Source organism: Anolis carolinensis, chromosome 1, assembly GCF_035594765.1.
Source record: "Anolis carolinensis isolate JA03-04 chromosome 1, rAnoCar3.1.pri, whole genome shotgun sequence".
NCBI lineage: Eukaryota > Metazoa > Chordata > Lepidosauria > Squamata > Dactyloidae > Anolis > Anolis carolinensis.
In genome coordinates this window covers 101,593,848-101,620,466 of record NC_085841.1, presented here as the reverse complement: position 1 = coordinate 101,620,466, position 26,619 = coordinate 101,593,848, and the positions used below count along the sequence as shown (strand labels likewise).

The 26,619-nt window shown below is 41.9% G+C and overlaps 1 protein-coding gene across 1 annotated transcript; it reads right to left on the bottom strand.

Moving 5' to 3' along the window:
- Window positions 1-1,106: 1,106 nt before the first annotated feature.
- Window positions 1,107-18,382, bottom strand: ostm1 (osteoclastogenesis associated transmembrane protein 1). The gene is made up of 6 exons (XM_008120816.3): window positions 17,951-18,382; window positions 14,510-14,624; window positions 12,451-12,548; window positions 7,727-7,888; window positions 6,968-7,133; window positions 1,107-5,886 (listed from the first exon to the last, which is right to left on the bottom strand). The coding sequence occupies exons 1-6, from the start codon at window positions 18,254-18,256 to the stop codon at window positions 5,831-5,833; spliced, it is 903 nt and encodes a 300-aa protein (XP_008119023.3). The 5' UTR covers window positions 18,257-18,382; the 3' UTR covers window positions 1,107-5,830.
- Between the last annotated feature and the right edge of the window lie 8,237 nt (window positions 18,383-26,619).

Sequence of the window (26,619 nt, the reverse complement as noted above, 5' to 3'; positions counted from 1 at the left end):
CTCAGGTAAAGGGAGTTGTGATTTTACAATGTCTTTAGCCTTCTTTACCAAAGAGTGCTAGTGCCTCCCCAAAATACAACTCCCAGAATTCCATAGCATTGAACCATGGCAATTTAAGTAGTGTCAAATTGCATTAATCCTTCAGTGTAGATGCAGTCTGTGAATCTACTGATTTCAAATATAATGGCTGGCATTCTGTATTGCAATTACAGATTTGTAACCAGTAGCTGTAACAGCTCTGTATTGAATGAGACTATGTAGTCGCAGCGGTAGCACTCTTGCTTCCATCATAAATGCCCCTTTTCCAGCCCACCTTAACAATCAGAAGCCACATTGAGTGAAGCAGGTCTCTTCAGCTTCTAATTGAGGTGCAAGAAAGGTAAGGTTTCCAGCCCCCTCCTTCTAGTGAGTGCAGTACAACTAAGAACACGGATGGGGCTGGAAATGTCATCCACTTTGTGCCCCTTTGTAGCCAGGAGACATTACTGTTACATCGATGTAACATATGGTGGCTTCTGGTGTGAGAGAATTGGCCGTCTGCAAGGACATTGCCCAGAGGACGCCCGGATGTTTGATGTTTTACCATCCTGTGGGAGGTTTTTCTCATGTCCCCACATGGGGAGCTGGAGATGACAGATGGGAGCTCACCCTGCTCCAGATTCGAAATGCCAGCCTTTTAGTCAGCAGTCCTGCCGGCACGGGTTTAACCCATTGCTCCACCAGAGGCTCCAGAAGTGACTTACAATTTCTCAAGTCGCTCCTGACACGAATCTTTTAATCGATGTAACTAAGCACAAGATGTACCAATTGATTCTAATGATACTCCCCATTACTTAAAAAAAAAAAAACAGATGAAATGACCTGTGCAAGCCTGTCCATTTTAGTTGACCCAATGTGCATATCCAAAATGAAAAAGTATCTCTCTACCATCCTTCATGCCTGCAGATTGACCTTAAAATTAATTCTATAGAACATGCAAGGTATGTAGTGGCCATGTGACACAAATATTTTAAGTAGTCTTTGCAGCATCCATACTTATGCCTGCTATCCATCACTATTCATTCATGCATTCCCCTTCTTAATAAGAACACTCCAGTGAAACAAAGTGATTGTGAACAAGAAATCTTTATTATATCTGACAGTAATTAAAAAAAACATTTTTGTATTTTTAATAATAATAATACATTTTATTTATACTGTCCTATCTTCCGAAAGGGACTTTTTACTACTTATATGCTGATGTCCAGTAGGCTGAAAAATAAAAGTTATACAGCAGTAGAAATATTCCAGTGCACAATGTAACATTTTAAACCATGTGGGAAAGATAGCATTAAGTTTAGGAACAAGTTATGTCTTTCATTCTCTTATGCCTAAAACAAGAAAACAACAACAAAAATCACATGAGTACTTTTCAATTGGCTTAGCAGCTAAGGAAATCATAAAAGCAGCTTTCCTCTTCCACCTTGACCTCAAGTGCTTAACCACCATACCCAAGAATAATGACTTTCAGACCTACTTAATATGAATGAGCTCAAAAAGCCACTGCTTATGGGAGCAAATCTGTCATTCCCTAGCTTTCCACAAGCACACTGGCCCTCTCAGCATGAATGAAAGATTGCTTTGAGCTGCTCCCCGTCATATGATGCCTCAAATCAATGTAATGCTATTAAGGGCAGCTGCTGACTAAATCCAAACATCTTTAAAGCCGAAGGCAATACAGTAGATAGAAAAATAGCTGCTTAAAAAATAGATGCTGTGTCCCTTCAATGAGAGACAGGTTGAAGGACTGAACCCCAAAAGGCCCCCAAATGGTTCCTTTTCATCCTGGATGGAAATGTTTAATGGTGTTCCTGAGCATTTTTTCTGGCACCATTCAACATCTTTATTGATGGCTTGAGTGATGGAACAGAAGGCATGATTATCAAATTTGCAATGACACCAAATTAGGAGAGGATCGCCAATACCCCAGAGAATAGGATTAGAATTCAAAATTACCTTAACAGATTGGAGAATTAGGCCAAAACTAATAAAATGAATTTCAACAGTGAGAAATATAAAATATTACATTTAGAAAGGAAAAATGAAACAAACTATTGTAGGATAAGTGATACCTAGCTTAAAAGCAGTATATGTATAATAGCATCTAGGTCTTAGTAGACCATAAGTGAAACATGAGTGAACAGTAAGAGGTGCCAACCCAAAAAGCCAATGCAATCCTAGGCTGCATCAATATCAGTATAGTCTAGCTAGATCGAGGGAAGTCATAGTCCTTGAAAAACTGGGAGTTACACTTCTCTCATCTCTGCTACATGCAGAGGACAATGCGTACACAAGATTTCCTCTTTAATCCCGTCATATATACTGGCAAAACACTCCTATCAATATGTATAACCATACTGTCTCAGCTAGTAAAGTGTTTATTGAATATGTGGCCAGTCTTTCATTCAATGGGTTCACAGCGACATACAGTTCTCCCTTTCCTATGCTATCCCCTGACTAATTTTCTGAGACAGGTTAGCTGAGACTATGCCACTGGCCCAAGGTTAGCTGCCTGGCCAAGTGGTATTCTGAACCTGGACTTTCTCTAATCTTAGACTAAAACTCTTATAATTTCCAAACAAGAGCTAAAAAGGCATCCAGTGACATTTCATAGGGGAAGGATTCTATCAGGATTACTTCTAACAGAGGCAATAGTGGAAGCAGAAATACAAGTATAACCTTGGAGGCATTTGGCACATACATTTGCTTTGCTGTGTGAAAGGAAGCAGGTGCATACATTTTAATAGCATAAATCCTCAGGTCAGTATAGGTATCATTTTCTTACTCACAAATGGTGTGTGCAACATGCCTTCAAATTGTCTGTCAACTTTGGAAAAAACACATAGTGTATTCTGAGGCGATTTATCCAGTTCATTCCTCTGAAATATAACCTACATCTCTTAGTATTGATTTGTGGTCTCCCATCCAAGTAATAATCAGGGTTGGCTCTAGTTAGTTTCCAAGATCAGACAGGATCCGGTGCCTTTAGGGTATTTAGGCCCTTTGCTCCCAAGTTATGTGGGTAAAATAAACGTTCCATGTAAGAGGTAATGCACACAATTATTCTGAATGGAGCCATAGATGTCTGCATCACATCACAGATTTACTTTGGGAATGCGCCTCCATATCAAAAGCTCCCTTTATGCAGAAAGGTCGCACATCTGTGATAAAATTCTTATGCAGACCTTCCTTTGGAATTTCTAATCACAAATTGGGTTACATTCAGAAATATCTTTTCTGCTCCTGCAAGCTGAATTGGTAGAATCTAGAATTCCACTGTCTTGAGCTACTGTTTCACTCAGTGTTTCTATTAGAATGGCTTTTGGACTCAAGTATCAGTATCTGAATACCACCTTATGTAACAAACTTCCAAATGTGCTTATATTTAGAGCCATAAACCAGAATTATAGGTCCTGTGCGCTGATTTTTCACCTTCTTTCACTAAGACTGCAATCAGAAGGGGAATACTGGGCATAAACCCAGTGTTTGTGCCCAGGGGCTAAACCACTTTCATGCTGAAAAATGTCACCCACCCCACCCCTAGACACAGAGGAAGACTTGTCATTTTCAATGGAGCAAGGGTTAAGAAGGGTCTCTCCCTTACAGAAAATTTCACATTCAAAATGAACTGTGGGTGAATTGTGTAAAAGGATAAAACGCAAGCCCCAAATACTGTGGAAGAACATCCTGCGAGGAAATGCTGTTGCACTTTTCATCCAATGGGTGCTTTTTATCTAGAAGTAAAGCTGTAGAGCAGTGGTTCTCAACCTTCCTAATGCCATGATCCTTTAATACAGTTCCTTATGTTGTGGTGACCCCCAACCATAAAATTATTTTTGTTGCTACATCATAGCTGTAATTTTGCTTCTGTTATGAATCAATGTAAATATCTGATGTGCAGGATGTATTTTCACTGTTACTTCTCTTTCTCCCTGGGATTCAGCCATGGAGGGGCCACTCCACCCCTCTTTAAACCCTATCCCCCCCCACACACACACACACACACCCGGCTCCTCTCCCTCACCTTCTCCCTTCTCATCTCCATCTTCTCCTTCCTCTTCCTCCCTCTTGGCTCCAAAACAAACCTCAGCTCCATTGCTCCTGTCTCTTGTTCTAAAGTGGCAGGAGGGGAAATGCTGAGTGATGTCTCCACCTCCCTCCAGTGAAGAAGAAGAGGCCTCTGGGAAGCGAAGGGGGTGGGGAAAAGTTAGCATTGTCTCCTAAGACCATCGGAAATACGTGTTTTCCGATGGTCTTAGTTTGGCCCCCAAAAGGGTCGTGACCCACAGGTTGAGAACCGTTGCTATAGAGGCAGGGAGACTCCTTGGTAGAGCAGTGGCCCCTTTTTAAAACCAACTAGGCTCATTCCTGCTGGCAGAACAAAGATATTACACCCTTTTTTTCCTTTCAAAATCTCTTCTAACAAGCGGCTTTGGATCAAGTGTATTCAAAGCTTTCTACAATCTGCCTCTAATGCGTCCTTTTTGCCTTTCCACTGAACAATGGCACTTAACAGTTGTCAGTTTAATCTCCCAACTGGGATGGGGAGGTATACAGTATCTTCTCGGGGACTCTAAGATGAATCCTAAATCTACCTGTTGTGTTGTGGTCTGGGTAACAAAGGTCTACCAAAAAGATCCTACAAGTCTGAAATTCAAGGTCTTTTAAGTATATTTTTATATCTTATTAAAACAGTAGAAAAATCTATGTTGCTCCTTTGCTAATAAAATATTGACATATTAATAAACTTTCAGAAACACTTAAGTATGAAAAAACCATCACTTTACATAAAATATATGTAACCGTTTTATATCTCAGGTCCAAACAAGTTAAGACCAAACAAAATTCAATATGTCCAGTGATATTTTTTCCAATATACAAAAATAGCAAAATACATTTGTAATTCTAATAAATATATTTAAACCATGTACCATTAAATATAAAGCCGCTTTATAAAGGCCAGCTTGAGAGCAGCCTTTCCCAATCCAATTCCTTTAGGTGTGCTGTACTACAATCTCCAAAATTCCCCTGCCAACTAAACAAAGCGTTCTGAAACTTGTAGTCCAAGTTGGATAAAAAGAACATGATTAGGTAACAGTGTTTTGGTGAGCATAATTTTCACATAGCCCTTACTCAAAGTAATAGAAGTGATTCTGTTTACTGGACCCTATCTATGGTAGTATCAAGTGCACAGCATTCTGGCCAAGATAGAATTCTACAAATACCACTGAATTCAAATGACCAGTAGTTCTAGCATAAATTACATGAACACTACATAAACTATTTCAGAGAGCTAAGCGGCATAGCAACCAGGGATTTGATTAGAGAATCAAGACTCAAGATTAGTGATCTAGTCAGAGAAACAAGCGCAAAATACTGTTAGCAATTAAGGCATTAGTCCAATTTCACCCTTTTAAAAAAGTATCACAGACAAAAAAAGAATGTGTTTGTGTCATAATAAAGGCTGGGAACATGAAAATTAAAATTAGATTGTTGTCAATCATAAACTGCAAAGAATAGGAATGTATAATGGAAACATGGGGAGGTAATTCAGCAGTCACCAATCAGAATTCAAATGAGACAAAAGCTCAGTACCAAAAGAAAGAAGCAGTTTCCTTTCACAATAAAAACCCCAAAGAGTGGGAAAAACTTTCACCACTTCAGTGCATGTACCCGTCTCAGAGTCACACAATGTCTCGTTTTACATCTTATAATCCAGTGCAATTCCAAATTGTTATTATCTCCTTCAGAGCAATTACATATGTCCCATGGCAGCTTGCATTCTGCAGGCTCAATGTTTTTTTTCTTGGATGTTCACCGAACTATCATTTGACTGGAACCTCTTGGCTAGAAAGAGAAAGGGAGAGTTAGGAATCACACAGAAGAGCTCCCACTGTGTTCATATGTCTGTAGTGCATCCACACATGAGATATAAACCAGCAGACACAACTGCCAAACTAGTCCCATGTGCCAGACTCTTCTGGGTAAAGGCAGCTAATGAATGCTACATACCACTCTGTTAGACATACAGCAAAATCACAAGATGCAGCTTTTCCAGCCCTCAAAGTGTATATGCATGGAAGGGCTTCAGGGTACAATTTTTTGTTGTTGTTGTATACCCTCATTTCCAACTCATGGCAACTATAAAGCAAACCTATCATGTGATTTTCTTGGTAAGATTTGTTCGGAGGGGATTTCTCTTTGCCTTTTTTTGAGGCTGAGAGAATATGACTTGCCCAAGGTCACTAGTGTGTTTCTACTGTATGTCAAATGGGAATTTGAACCCTGGTCTCCAGAGTCATAATCCTTTCCTCAAACCACTACACCATACTGGCTGCCATGCATGTGCTGTATTTCAGTAAGTCTGGGAAACGCCAGAGTTGGATTTTGCATGATTCTACCACATCCTTTTCTCTGAATGTCTAAACGACATTTCTAAATTCCTAATGCAATACTGTACAAGAAATGTAAGGAAAAATTTCCCGGGGGATGGGAGTGAGTTCATTATGGAGGGGCAATGCCATCATTCTTCTGCTTATCACTTCATTCTTGTCACATCAGACCATGTGACAGAGTTGGACAGCAAAGCATAACATAGCATAAACCTCTGTGTCCTTCATTTCTTCTGGGGTGGAAATTGTGTAACTCCAACTTATCCTATACTATAGTGAGAACTCTTCTATCCCTCAGCACCGACTACATTCACAGCGAAATATATTTTAAAAAGATCATAGATTTAAACTAAGTACTTGATGTCACGGCCGCTCCAGCTACTTTTAGCTTAGAACTTTTTTTCAGGATAAGCCCTTCTGAGGTCCACAGGCCACTCTGGCTAAGCCAAAACAGCGGGACTCTATCTATGCAAAAGAGCCACTACAAATCACCAACGTTTTAATGAAAGGAAATAGAAAGGAAAAGACAAACTTACATGGCATTAGGATACGCTTTTTCTGTTTCGAGTGAAGGAAGCTACTCAAATAGAAAACAACTGGTAGAAAGAGAATGAATGAAGAAACTGCAATCATTGGCACCGTGTCGCTGTAGTGGACAGAACAATTGAAACTGGTGCTCCAAAGTCTTCGTGTGATGTTCATCTAACAAAGAGAGCAGGACTTGTGGTTAAAAAACACAAATTTGTTCACCATGGAAGATCAGTATTTTGTGCAGGTTCAGGAATAAATGTGTTTCAGGGCTCTTATTGTTCTTTAGGTTCAATTAAAACACCCTGGCTGCACTGGTAGATCTTCCACATCTCCAACACCACTCTTTGAGGGTCACAGCCATGTGCCTCCAATACAGGAATTTCTTTCCTCTTAAGGCAGTGGCTCTCAACCTGGGGGTCATCAGATGTTTTGGCCTTCAACTCCCAGAAATCCTAACAGCTGGTAAACTGGCTGGGATTTCTAGGAGTTATAAGCCAAAACACCTGGGGACCCACAGGTTGAGAACCACTGTCTTTTAAGGTAATACATTGTGACCGATTTGGTCACCCGTCTCTGCGCTTTAGTATTCTTACACATTTGGTTAGCACATCATCATATTATTATTTTGAGCATAAATCAAAATGCTTTTGATTTTGCCTTGTGTCAATGTCATAAAATATAAGTAACTGCAATCCTTTAGTCAAAACAGTAGATGATATTATACAGTAGGGACCTATAACAACAAAAAAAGTATGAAAACTTACAGCATCTTCTACATCGATGCACAAATGGAACTCTTCTTCAGATTCATCTTCCTTCCCACTCTTCTGCATACTGTTGTACATGTCATTCAGTTTTTTGTAAGTTACGTTGCAGTTCTTGCACACATCTGAGATGTTACCAAGGAGCCGACTGTCTTCCTGCCTCTACAGACACAAGGGAGAATATTAGTTTTTCAGCATCATAATCTAAAAAGTAGACTGATTCTGACTCATAACCCATGACTACAATTATTCATTCATTCATTCATCTGTACGCCAACTTTTCCCCCAGAGTGGGACCCAAGGTAAGTCCCAGAGATTTAAAAATGTTTACAATAAAATTTTAAAACAATCAAAATAACCACATAAACATTTTAAATCATTTCAACAACAATTCAAAGTCTGAAAAGATAAATAGAACATCTGAATTTAAAAAAAACATTGTGAGCCTTGTTAAACAAAAATGTCTTTGCCTAATAGCAATAGAAAACACAGAGGAAGGGTATACCAGCAGATGGGACCAGCCGCTAAGAAGAATATAGGAAAAGTAATGTATATTACAGGGAGATAGAAAAGAACATATTGTTGACAAGGTAAAAACCTAAGAAAAAAATGGATGTGTCAGTTTAAATCAGTGGAGAAGGAGGAGAATTAAGAAACAACAGAGTTTTTTATAGAGCTGTGGGTGAATTTACTTTGTATGTTTCCATGCTCTCAGTATATCCATGTTGGACCAACTTGCGCTACTCTTTTCATTTACCTCCTGCTGACAACTCTCATTACTTAATAGCTACTGACTATTCCAACATAAATGCAAAGCAGTTACACTAATGACTGTTCATTAACAATAGGTGATTTGTTTTGTTATTGCAGAACCCATCACTGAAGTACATTTTAACATTTGATGCTTTGATCACCAACAAACAAAAGAATGGGGAAGGAAAAAGATACACATGTGCACTGAAAATTATCTTTTCATTATTGAGCAACTGTGTGTAATCAAAGAGTGGCTTCTAGGATCATTCAAACACACAGCAGTTTTTACTGGCCCCCACATGAGAAGGAAGAACCAGGATTAATTAAGCCTAGGTGTATTAAGGTTTTTAATTTTTATTAAGAAAATTATATCCAATAAATATAGATCAACATCAAATAACATGTTGTATTTGCTATATCCTGACAGAGGCTAGGAGTTGCACACATAGCCCATTTTCCTCTGTACATGTTCACTTTGAATGTGGAAGAGGTTTCCCTTTTTCTCTCTGGACCCCATTAACTCTGCTATCTCTCCCCATCCTTTCTTCTAACTCAGACATTTCCAGTAACAACCTTCACTTATTCTAAATCTGTGTGATTTCTTCTTCCATTAGAATCTAAACATATAGAATCTAAACTCTATGTGGGGCTGCCTCTAGAAAGTGCTCAGAAACTTCAGCTGGTCCAAAAAGCTGCAGCCAGGTTGCTCACTGTGGCTGGCTACAGAGAGCCGACAACCACCCTGTTGAAGCAGCTCCACTGGCTGCCAATTTGTTTGTTACTAAGCACAATTCAAAGTGCTGGTTTTGACCTTTAAAGCCCTAGATGGTTCAATCCCAGGCTATCTGGCCAAACGCATCCCCTTGTACGAAGCCACCTGGGCTCTGAGATTTTCAAGAGAGGCCATTCTCTTGGTCCCACCTAAATCTCAAGCTCAATTGGTGGGAATGCGAGAGCAGGCTTTCCTTCTCAGTGGCTGCCTTTTAACTCTGGAACTCCCTGCCCAGGTAAGCCAGAATGGCCCCCTCCCTGCTGTCCTTCAGGCAGCAGGCTAAAACCTTTTTATTCAGGCAGACTTTTAAAAAAGAAGGTTTTTAAGATCATCAGGGACTGTTGCGATTTTATATGCTTTTAATACTGTTCAGTACTGCTTTTATACTTGTATATTTGTATGTTTTAAATTGTATTGCAATGCTTTAGTTGTGAACCACTTTGAGTCTCCATATGGAGAGAAAAAGCAGGATATAAATAAACATAATAATAATAATAATAATAATAATAATAATAATAATAATAATAATACTAATTCAGCACTGACATCAGTATGGAGTTCAGCCTAGACAAATGTACCACAATGGCATTAAAGAAAGGGAAAATTACTCACAGAGAGGGCATAGAGATGCCTAATGGACAAACCATAAAATGCAATCAGCCTGAAGCCTATAAATATCTGGGCATACTACAGTTGGACAATATCAAGCATGGGCATGTGAAAAATGTGGTCAGCAAAGAATATATCCAAAGAGTCAGAAAGATTTTGAAGAGCAAATTAAATGGCAGAAATACGATCAAGGCTATCAACACCTGGGCCATACCCGTCATTAGATACACTGCTGGAATTGTGAACTGGACACAAGCAGAGCTGGATGATCTGGACAGAAAAACAAAACTGATGACAATCCACTACTCATTACACCCATGTAGTGATGTCGACAGACTTTACCTGCCCAGAAAATCAGGAAGCAGAGGGCTTCTGCTAGTGAAACAAACGGTAGAGGAAGAGAAACATGCCCTGGCAGATTATGTGAAAAGCAGTCAAGAACCAACATTGAGGGAAGTCAACAGTAGTAAACTGCTTCAAGGGCAAAAGACAAAGGGTGAATACCGTAAAAACACAATCCAGAGCAGAAGAGAAAACTGGCGAAAGAAGGCTCTCCATGGACAGTTCCTGGGAAAAATTGAGAGCCAAATTGACAAAGAAAAACATGGCTGTGGCTCAAAAATGGAACTTTGAAAAAGGAGACTGAGGGCCTGATTCTGGCAGCCCAAGAACAAGCCATTAGAACCAATGCCATCAAAGCCAAAATTGAAAAGTCGACAACAGATCCCAAATGTAGACTCTGCAAGGAAGCAGATGAAACAACAGATCACATCCTTAGCTGCTGCAAGAAGATCGCACAGACAGACTACAAGCAGAGGCATAACACCGTTGCTCAGATGATTCATTGGAACTTGTGCCACAAATACCATCTGCCTGCAACAAAGAACTGGTGGGATCACAAGCCAGAAAAAGTTACAGAGAATGAACATGTCAAGCTACTCTGGGACTTCCGAATTCAGACAGAGTGTTGGAGCACAATACTCCTGACCTCACAATTGTGTTAAAAAACAAAGTATGGATTGTCGATGTAGCAATCCCAGGTGATGGCAGGACTGAGAAGAAACTGGAAAAGCTGGCACGATATGAGGATTAAGATTGAATTACAAAGACTCTGGCACAAGCAAGTCAAGGTGGTCCTAGTGTTGATCGGCACACTGGGTGCAGTGCCTAAAGACCTTGGCCTGCACTTAAACACAATCGGCGCTGACAAAATTACCACCTGCCAGCTGCAGAAGACCACCTTACTGGGACCTGCACACATTATTTGCCGATACATAACACAGTCCTAGACACTTGGGAAGTGTCCGACATGTGATCCAATACAACAGCCAGCAGAGTGTCTGCTGTGGATTCATCTTGTTGTGTTAATAGTAGTAGTAGTAGTAGTAGTAGTAGTAATAATAATAATAATAATAATAATAATAATAATAATAATAGGAAGCATGCAGTAGAATATGTTTGTGCTCCCCTGCACTGAGTTTTCAGAGATCTGCTTCTTCTCATACCCAAAATATATAGCCAATGTGGCTAATAGCCACAGAAAACCTTCTATTCCATCAGTCAGTCCAGTTTCCTTTCAAAATGGCCCAGTCTGATTACTATAATTACATCTTGTTGTATCAAGTACTATACTTTTTAGATACCCATGTAAACCAGGAAATCCTAAATGGGTAGCCTCCCATAGGTCTTCCTCTAGGGGCAAACCAAGAATGGCAACTTGGAAGTCCCTGAACAGACTCAGAAGTGGAGTAGGCAGATCAAAAGACAACCTGGCAAAATGGCACTACCTAGAAGAATCCTCTACCTTGTGCGACTGTGGAACAGAACAGACCACTCAGCATATGTATGCTTGCTCACAATGCCCTGCCTCACGCCCAAAGGAAGAATTGTTTAAAGCTACTGACAATGTGGTCGCTGTTTCCCATTTGTGGTCAGCGCTGAGCTGCTGAACTTGCAGACCAAAATGTCACAGGTTCAAATCCAGGGAGCGGAATGAGCGCCCGCTGTTTGCCCCAGCTTCTGCTCCAGCAGGTAGGTAACAGCGCTCCATGAAGTCATGCTGGCCACATGACCTTGGAGGTGTCTATGGACAACGGCTTAGAAATGGAGATGAGCACCAGGGGAAACCTTTACCTTTTACCTTAGACTTATTTATGCAATGCTTTTGACACAAAATAATAATAGACATCCATATGTAAACATGTTAAAACACAAATTTCAAAATATATTCAGCTAGCCAGGCTTTGCAAAAAATGACATCAAAATACCAGAAGACCCATATACTTAAATTTTAAGGTCACCAGGCCCAAAATAAGGAAAGAAAGTGATTTACTATATGCAGAGACTGCACGACTCTTCCTATATAATTACCAACTATTGTGAGACTAAAACAGCACCATAATTGCATATGAGATGGAGGTGAACATTAATTAGAATGCATTTTATTCTTTCAGTGGTGAACACCTGCATTTGAAAGATAATTGTTCTACCTACCAAACTGTAAGAATTTCTGAATTATATGTCCTGTATATTGCAAATATATCCTGTATTAGAGGGCTCAACTGCATTCTCACATGAATTTATGACGTACCTGGAGGTTGTGTTCAAAGCATGCCATCGATTCATTGAATAAGGCCAGGAATGTCACTGTACTATTTGACAAGCCTTCACTGTTGTTTTTCAAACAATCTGTGGAGGGAAGACCAAAAAGGTAATATATCCTCGTATCTCCTTCTAAAAGGCCCATGTGTGTTTGTTGTTCATATCTTATTCACTCATTCTTATTTTATAAGATGGATGAATATTCAAGTTGTTGTTTAGGGCCACTTATGTCCACCACACATTACAAAGAATGAGAACAAGAAAAAGTTAAGCATTTGCAATAATGAAAATATCAAACCTCTACTCAGAAATGCTAACATCTACATCTACAATGCATAGGAAATAAAGAAGCAAAGGTAAACAGGAAAATATGCATATTTTTTTAGATATAATAGGGACTAAAGCAGAGATTTCAACTGTTAAGATGTTAGGGTGATACAGTGCCCTGCATGAGACTCTGGAGAGAGATAGTCCTGCTTCTTCGTAAATATATTTTCCCCAAATTTCTCTGTAATTTCATCACTGTTTCAACCTCCTCTAGGTCATTTTACATCCAGAAGAGGAACTTGTTCAGGAGGAAATGTCACAGAAGTCAACTTCCCAGTGACCTCTTGCTGGAAACAAAGAAGTCTTTCCTAGGTTTAAAATGACCGCAAATCTTGAGGATATGTTTCTGATGTTCTAACTTTAAGAACAGACTGTGTAACATGAGTATCTAATGGTGGGTCACTGACAGGGTATCTCACTAAATTTCCTTAAAACAGCTAGATGTGAGCCATATGCAAAATCCAAATCATGGGGGAACATCCTAATAATGAACTCAAGCAATGCAGAGTGTTTCTGCTACTAAACTCCAATCCTGGACTCACCTATATACAAGCAGTCACCGAGTCACAAACATCCAACTTACAAACGACTCATAGTCAAGAACGAGGTGAGACAACAGGAAGTGAGAGAAATCTGCCCTCAGAAGGGAAATTCATTCCTGGAATTGTTATCATGGAGAAATGTGTCTCCACTGAAGTTTAATCACCAATCCTTATTTCACGTCAAATTTGTCGAAATCCGATCATCAAAGGGACAGAAAGTAAGGGGAAATTTTCCAAGGGGCACAGGCAGCAAAAGAAACTTAAGAACAAACTTACAGAATGTATCTTTGTAACTTGGGGAATGCATATAGTAAGCCCTTTAGTGGGGGTCAGGGAAAGAGAATCCCTGTAAAAGTGGGGAAACTGCCAATTTTTAAAAAAATGTTATTTTTAACCTGAGAGCATCTCTCATTAGGAATCTCTAGGTCCTCCAGTGCAAGTTTATGGTCAACTTCCACCAGAGGTTGACCACAGAATTGCACTGGAGGTCCAACAAATATATAGAAATGTATTCTTCAAATACATTTGAATATTCTTCAAATACTGTATATTGTTCCTCCAATTGTCGCATTCATGTGGAAGCTAACTATAGAGTCACATTTCATCTAGAGAAAACATATTAATAAAATACATGAATAATCAAATCTGCAAAAGTTAAATGTGCAAATATATGGGGAGGGGCATGTCTGTAGTATGTTCTTCTGTTTAAACAAAGAGGAAAGAATGGGCCCATCCATGTAATAGTTTATACAATGGGAATTTGTGGTCTATTTCTATTTGTAAACCAGGCCTTTGTGTGACACCTAAAGCTTTATAAGACCAACAGGGCTTCCTTGAGATAAAATTCCAGAATCAAGCCATCCCCTGAAATGGTCCTTTTTCTAGTACCCATGTGTCTCATCTCTATGGCACCCCAACTTCCTCATATGTTCGGCTGATCATGTGGTCAAAGGCACTGCTCCTGGGTTAGGGAGCACCAAGGCAATCCTAACGGCAGGAGTACTTACTTCTTCCTGGAACCTATTAGTTTCACATGCAAACTGATACCAATGAAGAAAGATATTATTAAGGACCTCTTGAAAATAAGCAGTTGGGTAAATGTGCACCAGACAGGCGAGAAAATAATAAAGGTTAATTTATATAGAGCAGGCCAAGAAATTGCAAAATTTTAATACATACTTGCACAATTTGCCTTTTTCCACGTCGCATTAAAAAAATTAGACATGATCAGAACTATCTGTAGTCTATCAGACATCAAGAGACTTTTGGCACAGGGATTACTCTCAGTAGTGTTCTGAAAGGACAGAGAGTATACATTATTATACATCTGGATACATCACAATACATTCAAATAAAGACAGGTTATTTCACAGTGCCAATACACTGAGGCCAAGGATAGACTATGGAGTTTTCTTTCGCTCTGCAGGAGAAACACGGTTGCCTTTGCACAAGCTGTCCAACAGAAAGGCAGGACAGAGAAACCCCCTGCAAAATACAGCATCATAGGACTAGAACTCAGGAAACCTCTAAACCAGTGGTTCTCAGTCTCTGGGTCCCCAGGTGCTTTGGCTTACAACTCCCAGAAATCCCAGCCAGTTTACCAGCTGTTAGGATTTCTGGGAGTTGAAGGGCAAAACATCTGAGGACCCACAGGTTGAGAACCACTGCTCTAAATCAAGACATACCCTAAAGGCTAAATTCTTGTCCCAAGAAGTCCCACCCCCATCCCAAAAGACCAACTCACACCTTCCAGACCATGGATATATGTAGCAGGAATCAAAACTAGGCCAGAATGTTGATGGAAGAAATGAGGTGAAACAAGCAAGCCATCTCATCTACACCTAGACTTGCCTTCTACTAAACTGAGAAAGTCCCGACAACAAAAAATGCAGACTGCAGACACAAGGAAATATTGGGTGAAAATCAACAATTTCCATGTGTTTTTAGCTGGAGTGGACTGACTCGGAACGCATGAATGACAGAATCTTAGTGTGGCAGAATTAGTCAGGCTCATCCTTATTTTCCATACACAACAAACCATCTGTTCATTGAGATTCCCGCAACTTCAGAGTCATCTCAGGTCATCTCACATACAATAAATATGGCACAAACAATAGGATTTCATACATTATCCAGATGTCATAAAATTTTCTGCTCATCAGACCTTTTTGGACTATTTTTGTCTTCAGATCTGGCAGAACATGCAACCAATCAAGCGGAATATAATTCACAAGCCATTTAGGATAGCCAAAGAGTCAACAATCAAGTCCCTACCAGCTGTAGGAATTGTGGGTGTTGAAGTCCAAAACACCTGGAGGGCCAAAGTTTGCCCATGCCTGTGCTAGTAGCTTGAATTGGTTGACAGGCCACCATTGTATGTAGTGCTGCCTCAACATTTACCATATATACTAGACATGGGCAAACTTTGGCCCTCCAGGTATTTTGGATTATAAACTGTACTGAAATGCTTTTAATGTAAACTGCTGAGTCTCCTTGTGGAGAGAAAGTGGAATATAAAAAAACATAATAATATTAATACTAATAATAATAGAACTTCAACTCCCAGAGATCCCAGCCAGCTTACCAGCTGTTAGGAATTGTGAGAGTTGAAGTCCAAAACACTTTGAGGGCTGAAGTCTGCACATGCTTGATATATACACATGTATAAATTGGCTTCATCTATAAGTCAAGGGCAGGTTTTGGGAGCAAAATTATGAATTTTGGTATGACCCATGGCAGTTAAAGTGGTGTCAAACTGCATTTGTTCTACAGTGTTGATGCACCCAGAATATGGACTACAACCCAGAGCAGCTTCACTACCAACTGCTACTGACCTTATCCCCTTTAAACCTTCCAAGGACAATTCATAACGCTTGCTCCGTAAGATCCTTCTTGTACCTTCTTCCTCTACCCTAAGTAGGCCTCCTGTCTTCTCTCAGAACAGTCAGCAAAGTGGTTGACTGCAAAGGCTGCTTTCCTGACACAACAGTTTTTGAGTGGGGAATTTTATCCGGAGAGTTAATGTTTAGACAGAAGAGAGCAACAAGCAGAGTCTGGTCCACCTCATGACAGTCTGAGACAACACAAGAAGACTTTGTCCTGACACTTCAGAAACAGGATTGCAAAGGAGACAGCAGCCATGTTAGTAATGACTGCTAAGAAAAAAAATAAGATACTAAACCAAGGTCATTTTGATTTGGCACCTAGCTTTGAAATGTTTTAGTACCATGTTAACTTCTCTTGTGTCATAAACCCATCTGAAAGAAGCGTGCTTTTAGTTAGAAAACATTAAAAACACTTATAAATAGCTTAAGGGGTGTACTTGCTTGCAAATTATTACCAAGTGTCCCTTTCTGGACGAACTATGAATAATGAAGGCTTTGTTTCTCATCCTCCAGGCTTGGATGGAAAAGTTGGCTATCGAGCACACTAAGCATGAACCCACTATCCTTTTGAGGCACAATAGGAGCAAGAATACCAAGAATACTCCTAAAGGCATTCAGGTCACAAGGATGTTGCTCCGAGGGGAAGGCAGCCCATGAAAGCTTATGCCACCCATTTGGTTCAACCAGGCATGGGCCAACTTGGGCCCTCCCTCCAGGTGCTTTGGACTTCAACTTCCATAATTCCTAACAGCCTCAGGCTCCTTCCTTTCCTCGTGTTGTCGAAGGCTTTAATGGCCGGGATCACTGGGTTGCTCTGAGTTTTCTGGGCTGTATGGCCATGTTCCAGAAGCATTCTCTCCTGACGTTTTGCTCACATCTATGGCAGGCATCCTCAGAGGTTGTGAGGTCTATTGGAAACCAGGCAAGTGGGGTTCATATATCTATGGAATGTCCAGGGTGACTCTTGTCTGTTTGAGACAAGTGTGAATATTGCAATTGATCACTTTGATTAGCACTGAATAGCCTTTTAGCTTCACGACCTGGGGGCTTCCTGCCTGGGGCCAGCCAGGCCTTGAAGCTGAAAGGCAGGCAGTAAGCAGCCAGACCCCCAGGCAGTAAGCAGCCAGTCCTTTGAAGCTGAAAGCCTATTCAATGCTAATCAAGGTGGCCAATTGAAATATTCACACCTGCCTCCAACAGCGTTCTTTCTCCCACCCTGGACTTTCCACAGATATATAAACCCCACTTGCCTAGTTTCCAACAGACCTCACAACCTCTGAGGATGCCTGCCATAAATGCAGGCAAAACGTCAGGACAGAATGCTTCTGGAACATGGCCCAGAAAAATCACAGCAACCCAGTCATTCCAGCCATGAAAGCCTTCGACAACAAAATATAGCATATTTTTCCTGTATTGTTCGTGTTTTAATTTTTATTTAAAGTACTATTTTTTCTCCTTTTGCCGGTTGCTTGAGAGTTCCAGTTAACTGGGAGTCTACTGTACTTTAATTCTATAGAGTGGATACAGCCCAACACCTCTTTCCCAATCCTCTACGTTTTGGTTGCATGTAGAATGAATGCAGTCTGGCACCTCTTTAACTGCTGCGGAACCTGGGCGTTGTAGTTTGGTGAGGCCCCAGCCCTCTTCCAAAACCACCACTCCCAGGATTCCAGGGCCTTGAGCCTCGGCAGTCCAAGAGGTGTCAGAGCGCGTTAGTCGCGCAGTGTGGACGCACCCCGGCGGCGCGGCTGATGTTCTCCAGCTGCTCGGTGACTTCGCGGAAGAGCCGGTAGCAGTTCTGGCAGACGGTGACGGGCCGGGCGTGGCGGACCAGGCAGCCGCTGAGCCTGACGCTGCTGTTGGCGAAGCCGGCCAAGAGCTCCCGGCACTCGGGCTCCACCTCCGGGCGCAGCAGCAGGAGCAGCTCCAGCCAGGGCGAACGCTCCTCCTCCTCCAGCCTCCCCGCAGCAGCAGGGAAAGGGCTCTGGGCGGCGCAGAGGCCCAGCAGCACACTGGGCAGGAAGACCCCGAGGAAGACCATGGCTCCTGCTCCTCCTGCCGCCGCCGCCGCCGCCGCTGCAAAAGATACACTTCGAACAACGCCGCCGCCGAAAGTGAAACAGCGTCACGTGATCCAAGCCTACATTCGTGAACTGGGTTCCCCGCGGCGTTTCATTGGCTGCCGCGGATTTGACGCGCCCTGAGAAGGACTGCTTTCTGGAGTCCGGAAGTGCGCACTTCCGGACTCCAGAAAGGGGCGGAGCTAATCTAGGTGCTGTCTGCCTTGGTTGCCAGAGTGCTTCTATATACTGTGGCATTAACGCAGTCTGACAGCACTTTAATTTCTATGTCTCAATGGCATGGAACCATGGTATTTGGGTTTTGAAGAGGCAAAACCACTCTTTGGCGGAGAAGGCTAAAACTCCCTGGATTGGGTTGCTGTGAGTTCTCCAGGCTGTATGGCCAAGGTCCAGAAGCATTCTCTCCTGACGTTTCGCCCACTTATTTATTTATTTTATTTACTCTATTTATACCCTGCCTTTCTCTAGCCCGAAGGGGACTCAAGGCGTCTTACATACTCAAGGCGGCAATCATGCAATGCCTTAAAAACATATAGTAAAAGGTAAAGGTTTCCCCTGACCTTAAGTCCAGTCATGTCTGACTCTGGAGGTTGGGGCTCATCTCCATTTCTAAGCTGAAGAGCCGGCGTTGTCCGTAGACACATCCAAGGTCATGTGGCCGGTATGACTGCATGGAGCGCCGTTACCTTCCCACCGGAGAAGTACCTATTGATCTACTCACATTGGCATGTTTTCGAACTGCTAGGTTGGCAGGAGCTGGAGCTAACACGCTCACGCCGCTCCCGGGATTTGAGCCTGGGACCTTTCGGTCTCCAGCTCAGTGGTTTAACGCACTTCGCCACCGGGGCTCCTAAAACATATACAACAAAAAAATTAAATTAAATTAGAATAAAACCAGACATATTTATTTATTTATTTGTTTGTTTACAATATTCATATCCTGCCTTTCTCTCTTTCTCTTGAGGGGGACTCAAGGTGGCTTACAAACGGCACCTGTGAAGTGCCTTGGGCATGAAACACAGACATGAATAAAATTATTAAAATTAAAACAGACATAAAAACATTGTTGAAAATTAAACATTTAAAATATTACATTACATTACATTACATAAGGAATCTGTGGAAGGTCCAGCGTGAGAGGATTCCCCCAGGCAGGAGTCAGCCAGGCTTTGAAGCTGCAAGGCTTTTCAAACCGAGTTCAAATTGTTGTTTTATATACTAGTGGTTTTATTTTGTATTCTATTGTGTGTTTATTTTATGCGTTGTTTTAGGCACTTTGTGCCATATGTAAGCTCTCCTGAGTCCCTTTGGGGAGATGGAGGGGGGTACAAAAATTGTTATTATTATTATATTTTCAATGCTGATCAAGATTCACACCTGTCTTCAACAGACAAGAGTTCTTTCTCCCACCCTGGACCTTCCACAGATATATAAATCTCCCTTGCCTGGTTTCCAATATACCTCACAGCCTCTGAGGATGCCTGCCATAGATGTGGGTGAAACATCAGGAGAGAATGCTTCTGGAACATAGCCATACAGCCTGGAAAACTCACAGCAATCCAGTGATTCCGGCCATGAAAACCTTCAATAACACTCCCTGGATTCCGCAGCACTGAGCCAAAGCAACTAAAGTAGTGTCACACTGCATTCATTCTACTGTGTATGTAGACCAGGCATGGGCAAACTTTGGTCCTCCAGGTGTTTTGGACTTTGAATTCCACAATTCCTAACAGCCAGTAGGCTGTTGGGAATTGAAGTCCAAAACACCTGGAGGCCCAAAGTTTACCCATGCCTGATATAGATACACTTTCAGTCTCTACAGAGCAATAAGATCTCTTTGCATAGTAGAAACAGAAATCACTAATAGAACTATCGCAGTCCCAAAGATGTGTTATAAGTGAAGGAGCTGAAGGGGCTTCCAGTGGAGGAGGATTAGATGGTAATACACTGCTTCTTTACCTCTCATTGGAAACTGTCACTGTATTTGGGCTCTGTAGATCCTATTAGCCCAGTTAACAACTTAAATTACATATTTTAGTGAAACATCGTTGGCTCCTGTAAATTGATGCTGATGCTTGATGCTTATGTTTTATGTTAGATATAATTTATCTGATCTGTTACATTTTAGTTTATTTTAGCTGTTATGTTATAATTTGCTTTTATATGTTGGGTTATTTTGTGCTATTATGTTTTATTTGTTGTTGTATTGAGGCATTGAATGTTTGTCTTTTTTATTTGTTGGAATTCGCCCTGAGTCTCTGTTATGATTGAGCCTCATGGCTCTGTTACTGGCAGACGTGGGCGTAAGACTCCTCGAGAGTCAGATACTCTCGAGGAGCGAGAAAGAAAGAGACTGCGAGATATCTTTGCAGCACCATCTGACGAAGAGTCTTTTGAGGGGTTTACGGAGAGAATGGAGGAGGGGCTGGTTAGCTCGGAGGAGGATGAGATGGATTGGACTCGGGTGAGGGAGGAATTGGGTGCCACTGGCAATGATGGGATGGAAGATGAATGGGGACCTTCAGGATTAGACCCATGGACAAGCTGGAGGGATGGGACGGGATCCACAGCTGGGGATGCTGTGGGGCGTAGTCAGAGGTGTTCCAGCTCTGATGAGGAAAGTGATGAGGAAACGCCCGGGTTAAGGAGGGCAGCTGATAGTGATGAGGATTTGTAACTGCCATAAAATGAGGCTTGGGAGCAATTGCAAATTGCGTTGGGCAAGGTAATCTGGACGAACGCTTGGGATCTGTGTGGGACGCTTTCCTGAAGACTGGTGTGTTTTCGTGTGCTGATACGTAAGTTGTTTTGGAATTTGGGGTCAGACGGCGGGAGGAATTGTGTGGGCTTTTGTTTGTGCAAACTTGTGCTTAATCTCATTAGCTTTGACCTTCCGTCGTCTTCTTGACGGACGCCATCTCCTGCTTTGGATTTCGGACTGAACTGACCACAGCTTGACTTCCCCCTACTCGGACTTGGTGAAACTACAAACGTCTGCTTCTGGCTTGAACTACGGAAAGGAACTGGGTCTACTCTACTGCTTCAATCCTCGGCTGATCTGTGTGTATTGGAAATCTTGCCTGCTGTGTGGAGGAGTGACTCAAGTTACTCAAAGCACAGTGCTGGCAGCAGAGAGGAATCTGCTGCCAATTAATTGCATTCTTTTGAACACTTTGTTCCCCGGCTTCTGTTTTGTTTATCCCCAGGCTGAAGCAAGCTGTTTTGTTTTTACCCGGATTAAACTCCGGTTTAATCCGGTTTATCTTTTGAACGTTTTTCCTTGCCCCTTTTTGCTTTTAAAGGCTAATACTGCCTGGCCCTTGTATTTTACGGGCATTTTGAGTTCTGTTATCCAATAAACTCTGTTATCTTCGATCTTGTGGCGTTCTGTCCTTGACAGACTCTTTGGAGAGATAGGGCGAAATATAAATAAAGTATTATTATTATTATTATTATTATTATTATTATTATTATTATTATTATTATTATGGGAGCTGTAGTTTTACCAAGTTTTTAACCTCTGCTAGAGTGATAGTGCCCCACCAAACTACAGATCCCAGGATTCCACAGCATTGAGTCATGGGGCTCAAACTCTTTACCACATAAATTCACTCTGAGGCAGAGGCCCCATCTACACTGCCATATAAAATTCAGATGATCTGCTTTGAATTGGATTATAGGGCAGTGCAGTCTCATCATCACCATCATCATTGGCAATCCTCCATGGCCAAGTATGAGTGCCTTCCAAGTATAGGGTTTTGACAGTGGATACGTAGGTGTCCGTAGAGCCCTATTCTTGACCCACATGTTCTTCCACAGTGAGGGCATCAGTTTCCAGGTGGAAGGCAGTCCTAATCAGGGTTGACTTGATGCTTCTTCCTCTTGGCACGTTTCTCCCTTTCACCCTCCATTTGTGCCTCTTCAAATTCCACAGCACTGCTAGTCACAGCTGACCTCCAGCTAGAGCGCTTAGGGCCAGGGCTTCCCAGTTTTCAGTGTCTATGCCATAGTTATTAAGGTTAGCTTTAAGACCATCTTTAAATCTCTTTTCCTGTCCACCAACATTTCATTTTCCATTCTTGAGTAGGGAGTGGAGTAACTGCTTTGGGAGACGGTGATCAGACATTTGGGCAACATGGCCAGTCCAGCGGGGTTAATGATGGTGGATCATCATGTCAATGATGTTGATGTTTGCTTTTTCCAGAATGCTGACATTTGTCTGCCTGTCTTCCCAAGAGATTTTTCGGAGGCTACACTGATAGAATCATTCCAGAAGTAGAGAGTGACGTTTGCAGATGGTCCACATTTCACAGGGGTATAATAGGGTCCTTATTTAATCCCAGTTGACTTCAGCAAAGGTTATTGACCAAAATAAAGACTACTGACTGACTGACTGACTGATTTACTGTATAACAGGGTTGAAAGGACAATAGCTTTATAAACAAACATCTTGGTCTCCCTATGAATGCCCTAATCCCTAAACACTCTCTGCTTCATTCATAAAAATACTGCGCTCACAGAGCTCAGGCAGTGTTGTATTTCAGTGTCAAAGTTGAATTTTGTGGAGAGGTGGCTGCCAAGGTAGCGGAAATGGCCAAGGTACGCTCTTCTGCCAGAAAAGCAAACTGAAGACATCATGGGAGCATCCCTGATCAAAGCATTGGCACTTCTTAGACCAGGGGTCCCCAAACTAAGGCCCAGGGGCCACATGCGGCCCATCAAAGCCATTTATCCGGCCCCGTGGCAGCAGTTCCCTCCTCCTCCACCGAGGAAGGCGCATGCAACGCAAGGGAGGAGGGAAAAGCGTGCGCCTTTCCCACCTCCTCCCTCACCTGGTGCACGCCTTCCAAAGCTTTGCTTGTTTATAATGGTATTTTAATTATTATTTTATTAATTATTAAGGGGTGCTTTGCTAGTGCTTTTGGTGCAGAGGCAGAAAGGGGTTGGACTAAATGGCCTAAGGGGTCTCTTCCAACCCTCTTTATTATTATTATTATTATTATTATTATTATTATTATTGACAGAAGGACACAGTATAACACAGCAAATGAGATATATATGCTGGATTTCGTATTACAAAAATCACACTTCCCAAGCATTTAGGACTGTATGATTTTTTATTATTATTATTATTATTATTATTATTATTATTATTATTAACAACATTGAGGCTGGGTGGACATCTGTCAAGGGTGCTTTGCTTGTGCTTTTGGTGCACAAAGGCAAAAGGGGGTTGGACTAAATGGCTCAAGGGGTCTCTTCCAACCCTCTTTATTATTTTTATTATGATTATTATTAACATTGAGGCTGTATTTGTTCCCATTTTTTGTTTTTTACTTCAAAATGAAATATGTGCAGTGTGCATGGGAATTTGTTCATAGATTTTAAAAAACTATAGTCCGGCCCTCCAATGGTCTGAGGGACCGTGAACTAGCCCCCTGTTTAAAAAGTTTGGGGACCCCTGTCTTAGACTATGTAATTATTTGGGCCAGAGACCACCAAAATGTGCTTCTCACAAGAGTCATGACAAATGCTGATGACTGCTAGACAGACCACAGGTTAATTCGATACATGATGGCCATCTTGATGGCTCTCAAACACAACCTCCAAGGAAGAAAGATAAGGCATAAAATCAACATCCAAGCCCTTTAAGAGCCCTCCAAATGAGCCCTTCCCCAAACACTCAAGGATCATCTACCCATAGAACACCTGAAGATGTTGAGGTGCATTGGAATAAACTGAAGATCTCTATCATCACAGCCTGTGAAGAAACCATTGGATACCAAACTAAAAAACACCAACACTGGTTTGATGAAAATGATACCGAGATCCAACAATTAATTGATAAGAAAAGGAAAGCCTTCCAAACATGGCAGAGAGACACCAACTGTGCTGCTAAGAAAAAGATTTACACTAGTGCAAAAGCTGAAGCCCAAAGAAAGACCAGAGAACTCAAGCACATGTGATGGACAAAAGAGGCTCAAGAAATCCAACACCTTGCAGATGTCCCTCTGCATTCATCAGATGGAACCAAGCTCCTGATGGATAAAAAATCAATTGCACTTCGTTGGAAAGAGCATTACCATAACCTTCTTAACTGCGGCTTAAATGCGGCTGAATAGGTCCTCTGGCAAATCCTACAGCTTCAAGACTTGTCCTCCTGTCTTCCCAAAAGATTTGTAGGATTTTTTGGAGGCAACTTTGATGCAATTGTTCCAGAAGTTGAGAGTGACCTTTGTAGATGCTCCATGACAATATTTTTATAAACAAGCAGTTTAGTGTCCATACAAATGTTCCTATCCTCAATCACTCTTTTTTCAAAAAAATGCTGTGCTTGCAGGGCTCAAACAGTGTTGTTTTTTAGCTGCCAAGGTAGCGGAAATAGTCAGCATTCTCTAGCATTGCACCCTTAAGTTGTATTGCTGGCATTTCAGAAGGATTGGTTTGTTTCTGCTGGTAGAGTACCTTGGTTTTCTCAGTGTTAGGTGAGAGGCTAAGCTATTCATATGCTTCTGCAAAGGTGTTTAAAGTTGCCTGTATGTCTTCCTCTGAATATGCACAGACTACGTTATCAGCATATTGGAGTTCTATACTCTCCCCCCCCCCTTTTAAAGCAAGGAATTACAGTTATCTATGTCGCTTGGAAGTCATTCATTCCAAGCCTTGGTTATAGGTTTACAGCAGTGGTTCTCAACCTGTGGGTCCCCAGGTGTTTTGGTCTACAACTCCCAGAAATCCCAGCTAGTTTACTAGCTATTAGGATTTCTGGGAGTTGAAGTCCAAAACATCTGGGAACCCACAGGTTGAGAATATTGTGACTGCGCCTTCGAGGACTGTGGATGATGGTGGTGGAATCAGGAGAGGAAGGAAAAACCCTCGCGAGGAGGGCTCATTGGAGGATTTGTACAGGAAGAGAATTAAGGACCTCAATGGGGAGTCTTGTGAGGAAGATTCAGATGGGGAGTTTGTGGAAGAAATGGATGCTGGTGAACAGGTGGTGGCTGAGGAAGTGGGCACTGACTGGACACGGGCACCGGAGATGCCTGGGGAATTGGGGCCCATGGATACTGCTGAACCTTGGGTAGCTTCAGAAGCAGATCCCACTTGGTCTGCTTGGAGGAGGGAGGATGGATCCTCAGGTGTGCATGGTGTTGGGTGTGGGCAGGATGATTGGGATTCTGATGAATTAGGCACACCTGATCCACGAGCCTTAGCTGTGTGGAGTTCTGACTCTGATTAAGGATTTGGGTCACCTGCTCTTTGGGTGTTGGTGTTTGGACACCCAGGGAGAATTGGGATAAATTGTGTTTGGTCACTTCACTTTGCGTGTGGCAAGGTGTTGCTGGGCGCCATTGGGATTCCTGTACGTGTTAAGAAGACTGGACTGGGACTTTGCTTCAGATCTGTGGTTGCCTTCGTTGTCTTGGCTCTTTGTGCCAATTCGTGGACCTTGGATTGATGACTACAGCCTCTGACCTTGGACTGGAATTCGACCCTGTTTCTGCCTTTGCCCTCTGATTAGTCTACCCACGGCTCTTGACTTCTGGCTTGCTTCTGGACCCTGCTGCTGTCTTCTGCCCTGACCCTGGATCAATCTGACGACGTCTCTTCGCCTTGTGCCTTGAGCTTCTGGCATTACCTGCACTCCTGAAGCAGTTTGCTGCTGTTCCTGCTATTTTGACTCCGGACTGGTTGACGACGTCTTTTGTGCACTGCCCCTTTAAATCTCCAAAGCCTGCTTGCTTGCAACAGAAAGGATTTGGAACCATCCCTTCCCTTTTGCACTGGCTCTGACTCTGTTTGCAAGCCCGGTTTTAGTTTCTGTTTAGAGCCTTGTGCTTATGACTTTTGGGAGTTTTTTGGGAAGTTTCCAAGTCTTCGTTTTGTTTTGGCTGCCTTTCCAAGCCAATTTAGTTTGTTTAGAGCTGAATTGAAGCACCTTTTGTTTTATCTAAACTATTTGCTTGGATAAATCCGGTTTGGTTGCTAAAGCATACTTTTTGATACATTTTTGTTTGGACTGCCTTTAAACACTGAAAGTTAATTGTTTAAAGCCATCTTTTGTGTTTGTGCCTATTTTTTGGGCTATATCTTGAATAAACTCTGTTTTGCTCTCAAATTGGCGTCTGACTCTTGACAGAGAACCACTGGTTTGCAGGATGTTCCCAGCCTAAAGAAAAATCCTGTTTCCAGGTATCATAGATCCAGACTATAAATGTACACCCCTTTCTCAGATAATGTTAAACTCATGACATCTAAGACCACAGAGCAATTTGGGCAACCATGAATAATGTGGAGGCCAATTTTCATTCCTGCATCCAAT

What these genes read in the sequence shown, in the direction of transcription:
- ostm1 (XM_008120816.3), bottom strand. Translation starts at nt 18,256, where the DNA reads ATGGTCTTCCTCGGGGTCTTCCTGCCCAGTGTGCTGCTGGGCCTCTGC. An exon ending in ACATCAGCCGCGCCGCCGGG is followed by an intron (nt 14,625 to 17,950) that starts GTGCGTCCACAC and finishes CTGTCCTTTCAG; the next exon opens with AACACTACTGAGAGTAATCC. An exon ending in GCATCGATGTAGAAGATGCT is followed by an intron (nt 7,134 to 7,726) that starts GTAAGTTTTCAT and finishes TCTCTTTGTTAG; the next exon opens with ATGAACATCACACGAAGACT.